Source organism: Lolium rigidum, chromosome 7 (assembly GCF_022539505.1).
Source record: "Lolium rigidum isolate FL_2022 chromosome 7, APGP_CSIRO_Lrig_0.1, whole genome shotgun sequence".
Lineage (NCBI taxonomy): Eukaryota > Viridiplantae > Streptophyta > Magnoliopsida > Poales > Poaceae > Lolium > Lolium rigidum.
In genome coordinates, this window is record NC_061514.1 from 2,659,666 (window position 1) to 2,669,733 (window position 10,068).

General features: G+C 44.1%; 1 protein-coding gene and 1 long non-coding RNA gene across 3 annotated transcripts; one reads left to right on the forward strand and one right to left on the reverse strand.

Annotated features, from left to right (window-relative positions):
- The first annotated feature begins 1,470 nt into the window (after positions 1-1,470).
- On the forward strand, positions 1,471-3,927 carry LOC124678640 (coniferyl alcohol acyltransferase-like). The gene is made up of 2 exons (XM_047214501.1): positions 1,471-1,970; positions 2,737-3,927. The coding sequence occupies exons 1-2, from the start codon at positions 1,557-1,559 to the stop codon at positions 3,670-3,672; spliced, it is 1,350 nt and encodes a 449-aa protein (XP_047070457.1). The 5' UTR covers positions 1,471-1,556; the 3' UTR covers positions 3,673-3,927.
- A 2,034-nt stretch (positions 3,928-5,961) lies between these two features.
- LOC124676367 lies at positions 5,962-9,711 on the reverse strand. 2 transcript variants are annotated; one of them, XR_006993588.1, is made up of 6 exons: positions 9,638-9,711; positions 9,446-9,561; positions 8,003-9,296; positions 6,677-6,789; positions 6,410-6,495; positions 5,962-6,336 (listed from the first exon to the last, which is right to left on the reverse strand). It is a non-coding gene; the product is annotated as an uncharacterized LOC124676367 (long non-coding RNA). The 2 variants fall into 2 exon arrangements; XR_006993587.1 differs by having other exon boundaries at positions 9,446-9,655.
- Positions 9,712-10,068: the final 357 nt, after the last annotated feature.

The following is a 10,068-nucleotide window of genomic DNA, read 5'->3' on the forward strand; positions in this document are numbered from 1 at the left end:
GATGTGTGTTGTCGCCGTCCAAGGTCGGAGATTGTCTCTACGCCGGCGAGAGTTTCTCGCGGTGGGTATTGACCTCGCGCCACCACCGCGTGGTGTTCGGCTTGGAAACCAATGGGATACTGATGCCACCATTTCTCAACATCCACCCCAACAACAGGTGTATGTCTGGCGGGGCAAGGTACTGGGGGTGCTCGTACAAAGCCCTTGCCTCCTCGACAGTGAGTTGTGCAGGGAGAAACCGTTCGCCGCCGCGCCTCCCTCACGCATGTCTTCCATCTTCTTCACGGGCAATGCTCTGGGGCTCCAGTTGAGTGGCGACGGTGCTCTTACCCGGGAAGCCGAAAATGGTAAACCAGTGAAGAGCACACCACTAACAAAAATGGGAGTTTTCACACCAACAACTAAAAAAGATAAACAACCAACCGGAAATGGTGAATGGAACCTGGGTACGCGCGCACCCGTTTACGTAAAGTTCAAAATAATGCTATTTAAAAGTTTCAAAAAAATGTGATGTAAAATTTTGCATGTATATACTATGTTGATACTTACTCGTGTTTTCACGGAAAAATACCATTGTATGTGACCCACACAAATATGACAAAATGCAAATTCCTATTCCTGTGAATAGTACAAATTCCTGTTCACTATTCTCATTTGGACATTTTGTCATTTTTATGCAGGCCACACACAATGGTATTTTTTCGTGAAAACTTACACGAGTAAGTATCAACATAATATGTACATGCAAAAATTTACTTCACATTTTTTTGAAAATTTTTAAATAACATTTTTTGAACTTTTCGTAAACGGGTGTGCGCGCACCCAGGTTCCAAACGTCCGGGTCGAACAACCAACGCACTTAAGATCCTTTAGAGATGGAGATATTTTGTATAGCGACATCACCAAACAGCATCTATGCAAGAAGAGTCGTCTCCTTTAGTGGCTGCAATCAGGCATCACGCATCTCGAGTTTGTATGTATATATGCTTTAGACGTTCAAATATTAATTACAATACCGGTCCTAATAGGAACCCAAAGGGAAGAAGAGTTAACAAGGGGTGATGACTAGTAGCAAAAGCACAAGAACGCGTAGCACCGGAATGGTAAAAAAAATGTTCGGCGGATAAGTACACACCCATAATTTATTCCAAAATCAGAATCTTTCGCAACGAGTGGTCAAGCTGGCAGATCCCACAGATGAGCATCCTTATGCATGTGAACGGCAAGGATTTCCACCGTGTCCCATTTCATAAGCAGTTGCATTTTTTCCTTCAAAAAAAAAGCAGTTGCATTTTTGCTCGTGGTCGACTGTCGGTGACTATCTTAATCAGGTTTACTAGTGGAGTACACACCATTTGCTAATCATCTTGAGCCTGAGCATGTATTGCGAATACGCATAATACAAGCTATCATCCATCCTATAAATAACCTCACACCATCCATCATCTAGTTTGGCCTTCGAAACCCGCCGGGTTAACTATAACTAAGCTAGCTACTGTCACTCTGATCTCCCTAGGAGTTGCTACACACGTCAATACTCGACTACTCCTCCCGGTATGTTAAACGAAACCACCCAAGTGCACGGTGGGCATGAGCTAGTGCTGAATTCATCCACGACGACGGTGAAGCCAGCAGTACCGATACAGGAGCACCGCATGCCGCTGTCTAACCTCGACCTCCTCCTACCGCCGCTCGACGTAAGCGTCTTCTTCTGCTACCTCCACCCTGCGCCCATGGCGGCCGCTCTCAAGGAAGCGCTGGCCAAGGTGCTCGTCAAATACTACCCGCTTGCCGGGGAGGTTGTGGCCAACACCGCCGGGGAGCCGGAACTGCTGTGCCACAGCCGTGGTGTGGATTTTACGGAGGCGAGCGCCGACAACGCCATGCTGCGGGAGCTCCGGCTTGGCATGGTGGACGAGGGTGTCCAGATGCTGGTTCCCGCCAAAAAGGCCGGTGTGATATCTGTTCAGGTAGTATATACTATCGATCCTTTATCTATGTCTTGTTTTGAAATATAAAGTTCGTAGATGCATCATGTAAAAGTGTAAAATAGGTCTCAATTTTATTCTAAGAAACAATTTCCAATAAAATAGCATACCTATTATTTCTCTTTTGTCTCGGGTAGTATTTGGCGAAATACTCCCTCTTCAAAGCAAATAATATACTCGAATGGTTATTCTTATCCAATGGTACTATGGTTAATTGGGGAGTGATGTTTTGGAACATGGGAGCATATGCTCCCTATATTTTGAAATGCATCTTACACATATTTTAAATTTTAAAAAATTGAAACAAAAAATTCGCACGTACATCTTCATGTGCTACGCGCTTACAAAGTTGTTTCATAAAAAATAAACTTATCATGTGACAGTGTGTAAGAAAGACAAAATTCAGTGCTGAAAACAATGCTTTTCCCAGGATAAGTTTTCTCTTTTTTACATAGGCCACAAAAAATATTATTTTTTCGTGAAACTTGACGCATACACATATATTATGGAGATGTACATGTAGAATTTTTTTTCAAAAATTTTCCACACTTCGAAATATGTTTTGTTGGTAGAGGGAGCATACGCACCCGGGAGCCAAATTGAATTTCCTGGTTAATTGTTTTGAAAAAGTGTGTGCAACATGCTTCGAATAAAAGCTTACAATAGTTTATTTTTACACTTAATGTTTGTAGCTACTATTGCTAATTGCCTTCCCTTACACACACATGGTACGTACGTGTGCGCACAGGTCACGAGGTTTAAGTGCGGTGGTGCCGTCGTTGGCTGCACCTTCGACCACAGAGTGTGTGACGCCTACTCCTTCAACATGTTCCTAGTCGCATGGGCCACCGTATCACGCGGTGGCTCCACACCTCCGGACCCGTCCTTTTGCCGCTCCCTAGTCTCCCCGCGCGATCCATCACCGCGCACGCCTTCCACCAATGCCCTGATCGATCGTCTATTCTCCCCTCTCAGCTCAACGCCTCTCCCTCCAGCCTCGACCTCGGTCAACCGCATCTACCACATATACGCCGATGATGTCGTGGCGCTACAGGCATCGGCCGGGCCTGGGTGCACAAAGCTCGAGGCCTTCACGGCCCACCTATGGCAGCTCTGCTCCAGAGCGGCCTCTGAATGTCAGCGTACGTGCTGCATGGGAATGGTGATGGACGGGCGTGCTCGCATTTCCCCGTCCCCAGACAACACCATGAAGGCCTACTTTGGCAATGTGTTGACCATACCGTACGGTGTCATCAGCATGGACGATCTTCGCCGACGCATGTCTCTTGCCGACGTGGCCAGCGACGTGCACCGGTGGGTGCGCGAGGCCGCGACATACGAGCACTTTCGGGGTTTGGTCGACTGGGTAGAGGCACTACGCCCTGAGCCTGCCGTGGCTAGAGCCTACTTCGGTGGCACTGGTGGCGTGGAGGCGATGACGTGCATCATGTCATCGGGGATGGGTTTTCCAATCGGTGAGGCCGACTTCGGGTGGGGCACGCCAGCGTTTGCATCGTATCACTTCCCGTGGCCCGGTGGCGCGGCCTACGTGATGCCGATGCCAAGCGCACATGGTGATGGAGATTGGATTGTGTACGTGCATGCGGCACCCGAGTTGATGAAGGTGATGGAGGAGAAGCCGACTGTTTTCAAGACCCTCAAGAACAGCTATGTGTTCGGATGATAAAGGGGCCGGCGGTATCTTGCTCGTAATTTACGAGGAGAACAGCTAGCGGCCTGGCTATTTTCATTCTTTATCGAGCAGCTAATATATTTCGTATATGACATACCATATGTGGTGCATATATGTGTGTCATGTATTCCACTATTGTGTTATCTAATTTTTTTTTTTTGTGTATGTATGTATGATTCGCGTGAGTTGTAAGTTGTAACACCACCACCAACTACGTCGTTGCTGGTAACCTTACCTTTCAAAAATCAACACTCGAATCCAAGTATATGAAATGATGTAACAAAGCATATTGTGTGATAGTTTGATTTTCCAACCAGCATAATCCCCTTTCCTTTATTGCATAAAGGAAATACAATGTTCACTAGAAGGACATCAAATAAGGAAAGATAGCAAAGCAATGGATACGAAGGATTTTTTTTAGAGCAACCACGTATTTTATTAATAGAAAATCAAGTTACATGAGTAAACAAGTGGAAACTACCGGACAGACCAGGAGAAAATAGTTGTCCGGAAAACTTTGCAGAAAAAACCTAAAGGACATAAATATACAAAATTATCCCTAAGATTTCTTGCACTTGCTGAAGCCAGTGACTGCCGCCAAACTCCAACGCCTCCTAGACACGCGTTGAGACGCCGAGCCTCCACCATTGCCAGATCCAAAATAGCACCATCACCAACGAGTCTTTGTGAGTCGATGACCAGGCCCATTGCAAGCAGCGAGGCACATGTCGTTGTGGAACGTCGACCGGGGGACGTCCCAGATCCGCCGCATCCCATCAACGAGGTCGAGGAATAACGACAAATCCACCATCCTCGAACTAGCATCCTTGCTCCAGAGCATCCACCTCGCCCCGGCTCCCAGCGCCGTCGTGGACAACGACAGACGCCAGAGACACGTCCAGAAACAGATCTCGCCAAATCTGAAGAACAACGAGAAGACCAAGTTGCCGACCTGAAAGATCGACAAGCACACGTTGACAACAACTCCGAGACGTCGCCGTAAATGTCGCCGCCGGTGTGGAATTGGAGTTGAGGCAGATTAATTTTTCCGGGTGCCGCTCCCACCACCCCAACAAGGTACCACAACAGACAAGTCCTAACTACAAAGCGGAGGAACGAGGTCCTCTCCCTCTCCTGCCGTCGGAGCGGCAGGCGGAGGGAGAAGGGCCCAAGGCTGCTGCCCGTGAAGATAGGATCTGGCCGCCTGCCACCCGCCGCCTGGGAGAGCGAGGCAAAACGGTTCGTGTTGCAAACCCAGTTCAAGCAGAGAGCCAAGCACAATAGATAGGGAGTTGGGGCAGTAGCAGGAAAGCCGCTATGAGTGCTCGATCTCGAGCACCCCTACGGGGCAAAAACCTACTACCATCAGAGCTCGAGAACAGTTCTAACATCAGCCAACTGGCAAGAAATACCACTCAAAACAACACCAAAAGAACACAGGTACGAACCAAAAGGAAAAGGCTAGAAGTGTTCACGCGCAGGAAGATCTCCACTTTCTGCACTTTTCTTTCTTTTTTTTTCTTAGAGCTACACATGATCAGGGAACACACCATCACTCAGTCTTCAATCCTATGAGAAACATGATCACCAACTCCTCGCGTGATTAGGGTCATGCCAGCAGCTTCATCATCTTCCTTGTCCCCTTAATCATCAAGTTCTTGCCATCTGAAGTCTGCAAACCTGCCCAGTATAGCAAGGAAGAGCACATAGTAAAAACAGCCTCTAGAGGAGATCGGAGAATATAGTTCTCAAAAGCCACACCATTCCGAACTATCCGAACTAGCTAAGTGGCTGCGCGTTGCAGCGAAACAACAAAAATGTAAACTTGAAAAATACAAAATAACTCATCTACATATAATTTACACTAACTAGTTGAATGCCCGTGCGGTTTTCTCAAATTTCTTTTAGTTCTATGCAAATGTCCTATATGTAAACATAGTGAAAGAATAAAAAAACATGTATAAAAAGAGATAGATACATAGTAATCTAAAAGAAACATCACTTTGCTTGAAGTATCTTGATAATAAATATCAAATGCATAAGAATCAAGTACATAACTAAATATTTTCTACAGTATTGATTAAGATCTAGTCACTGATATTCTCAAAATTATTCTTGTACAACAGCCAGCGTGTTGTCTTCAACTCTATTGCATGATAGATGAGTTTGTGTACCAAAAAATTATTCTTTAGTTTCTAACCATCATCCAAGAGCAATAATGTTGTTACGATTAAAAGTACACATGGAAGATGTATAAAAGATCAATAGACAAAGATTCAGAGTAGTTTCACAATCAAGCGCGTTGCTTGGAGCATCACAAAGCAGCTAAGAGATGGCTTGCATATATTGTTCCTAGCTCTATCAATATTTTTTTACAAAAATATCTCTCTCTCTGAGAGAAGAAAGCAACATGTTAATCCCTTATATTCGGTGAGCAGATCTTGCTCCGTATTCCCATTTGTCGTTGCCAGGAACAATTACATCTTGTTGATTAATATTTCACTTGGAAACTGTCTCAGGTAATAGTTTTCATATATATTGCCCATGTGATGTAGTAGTACAAGCTTGTGTGACGATGGTAGGATGAGAGTCCGCCCGTTACGCTTCGCCTAAATCATGTGGCTTCCTCATGCCATTGTCCACCGGATTGTCCAACTGAACAAGAACAACCAGCTCAATACGATGTGTACACACATATCTCTGCAGATCCACAAATATTAACACTGACCTCAAATGTGCTCTAGCTTGGTATACAAGTATATATGCCATTCTTGAGCTTCTTTAGAACATGAAAAGTCCATTGGATGCTTGACGCTATCATGTAATCGAGAAAGTGACAATAAATACACATTCACAAACATATAAATATACTTACTCAAAGCAAAATGAAGGTGCACCTGAATGATTTTATATTAATTGCAATCAAGCTAGTCCTAGAAATTCAGCTCATATAATGACTGGTGCTACGAATTCAGGTTGATGTCTTAACTCTTACCTTGTTAGCTTGGAGGGTGCCATTACTCCTCCTGATCCCGTCTTCATTATATATTATACCGAGGTTTGTTCCTTGTGCTCCTCAGCCCTTTCCTTATTCACTTCATTATCTTTCTATAAAGAAACTAAGTATTAGGCGCAACGGACATATTGATAAAGTAGGTACGAAACTTCACACTGTATTTTTCAAAAATCTTTTAAACTTGATAGCAAGTCAAATATTATTGATCTGCAGGCTACAAAATTTGGATAACATGCGAGGGATGTATCTTGAAATTAATTATTTGAGTTAGAACATGCATTTGGAAAATAAATAAATATTACACTCAAACATGTATTTGGATAATGAGAAATACAATGATGCACTTGAAGATCAGAAATACTCTATAGGAACATGCATTTGGAAATAATTGTGTCGCTTGATTGTCACGTCACATGGGGCTGGTGTAGATGATGTGGACTTCAAAAAGAATATGAACAAAAACCAAACCCCCATCTTGGCGAGTTAGAAAAAAGCCGTGGGCACACTTCTTCATCGGTGTCTCCCTGTCGCAAGCCTCCTTTAAACAGCGGACTCGATTCTGCTGCAACCCCAGCACGATCCACACATAAAATCCATTAACCCATTCACACAGGGAACCTCTAAGACTATCCAGAACGGCAACTCTGAACTTTACTAATACTACACTCAAGCAAGCATGGCGCAATGGTGGTATGGGTCACCTCTCATTCTTATGTACTTGGATACCGAAGGAGCTGTTGCGTTGGTATTTGGTAATAATAAAAGTAGCTCAACAAAGATAAGAAAAAGGTATTGATCAATTCACTATCAGATCCTTGGCAAACATGTGATTGTTTTCAGTTGTATTATAAAACGGATTTAGTCCTCAGTTTGTGCAAAAAAAAAATCAAAATATATTGCTACAAATCAATAAAGAAGATAAGAGAATAAACATAGGGGGCTCAAGAAGCTTTGGGAAGCAAGATCCCCTAAGAGAGAATATGTTATCAAAAACAAAGGTAGTTCTATATCCTGCACAAAATGACACACCCTAGCACAGTTTTGCGCAAGGGGAAGTTATGCTCAGGCCATTAACCACCTACAAAGCACACAATACGCAGTTTTCGCAAGTGGAAGTTAAATTTGTTTGTGAAGGCACAAAAAGAATGTCACTCTAGAAACTGATTAGAGCTATAGATGGATCCCTCTATAATATTATGAAGGTACTACCTCCGGTCTGCAATAATTGACGCGCGCAGACGCTAATTGCATGCATGCCAGCGAACACCTCCGCGTCAATTAAAAAGGACCGGAGAGAGTACGTACTTGCTCGCAAATCACCTGCTCCCTTGCAAATAGAAAGAAGCTCATCGAGTGGCCCGACAACTGATAGCATGTAGAAGGGCATCTATGCCCATAGTGCAGAAAGTTTGTTCTGGATAGGAATGCCTTCTAGTGGTGCAGACACCTTGTCATCGTAAAATGGCCTTTAAGACACTATACAGTACCTGAAGAAAATGCAGAATAAGTGTTTTAATCAGAGCCATGCAAGTCCCCGGTTAAGAAGTGAGTCAATTTAGAAACAAAGCAGCAGTTTCACATATAATTGATGGATTTTTAAGACCCTTCGCCTCATCAATCACCATAGAGCCAGGGAATTTCTGAAAGGAAAGTATTAATTTATTAAGGCTATGTCATAACTTGTCAGCATCACATCAAATGGTAATTCATAGCTGCATTGATGAAAAAATAAAGGAAGTTATAGACCCTGCACCAAAATAACTATAGAAGTACTATAATAAATAATGATCTAAGGCAAGTAAAACAAAGCAATTCCAAGAAATGTAAGAACAACAGATGTAATAGCTAACATGCGCTACCCGATTGAGTGAGATTCAAAAATAAAGTATGCAAACTTAAACAAACATAAATTTGAATCAGATGATGCATGAAGATTTTTAGATATCTTCATGATTTTTAGATATCTTCATGCACCATTCTCCGGAGAGGATGACGACGCACCTTATCACCGACATACAGGATAAACTTCAAGGTAGGGCAAAATTTACATTATTCCGGTAGCCAGCCATCTGACACACTTAAGAGGGCATGGTATGGCTGAAAGAACCCCACCCATGTGATATAAAATGGAAATTCTAGTACAGTACAGTCTATTGTAACAAATGAAATTAGGCAAGGTAAAGTACATATACGAAACGTTCCATGTGTAATTGCTTTGGTCTTCAAGTAGCTCAGCAGGCAAAATTCGTTTAGGGTCTTCACATTCCCATATGGTCAGACATAAATATCTTCAAAATTACTGTATATTGAATTGGATCTACGTTATCCCATCCCAATTATTTGTGTATGGAAGGGAAGCAGGAAGCAAATGGCAAGCTCACCTCATCACCTGCAAACGAACAGAACAAGACATGATTGAATTGAATTAACCCATGAATCAATCTAAACAATATATGTAGGATATATCAGAGAGAATGCGGCAGAAAATCGCGGCCATTGGAAGGAGTAGGTATCGATGCCGATGTGGTAGCAGAGGATGAGCCAGCCAACGTCATCTCGATGGTGCAGCTTTGAGCCTTGGGGTGGCGGCGCGGCGGTCCTGGAATGGGGAGACAGCGACAGCGACCCGTATATCACACTTAATTCAGGTTAGAATCAGAGAAGGCAAGACATGATTCACCTAAAGTAATAACTACTAATTCATGATAATATATGTACATCTCTCGTGTATATATGCAATTATCTCACCTTGATACATTAGCCCATAGGCTATATGTGCTCTTCTCTAATCATATTGAATAAACAGCAGATCCCCTGGTCAAAATCGGAGTAAACAGGAGCATATGCAACACAGTTCATCTCACCTTGCAAAATTGGAGATAAATGAGGCCAAATCGGATGGGGAAGGAGGCCAATTCGGAGTGGACATGGACCGGCTACCTGATTTCCGCCGCCGCCCATCCTGATTCTCGCCGCCGCGCCGGCCTACGAGCCGTCACTGCAGCACTTGCCCCGGTTTCCCACCGCCGCCGCGCCTGCGAGCCGCCACACCTGCCCCTGACCATGCGAGCTGCTGCACCAGCTCGGCCGCCCCTTGTTCCCTTCGCCCCGGACTTGCTTATTCGCCGGAGAGCCGCCGCCGCCGGCCCTCGTTCTCGCCGACGAGGCATCCAAGCCTGGCACCTGTCGCCGCCGCGCCGAAGAATGAGAAAAAAAGGGAGAGGATGACCAGAGAAATTAGCGTAGAGAGAGCAGGGAGGGAGGGTGACATGCAATGCGTGTCATGTGGAGAGTATTTTTGGAAAGATAATTAATTTGCCATCAACTACTCCTCAAATACTCTGTTTTGTGTGTGTTTTTTTTCTTATTTT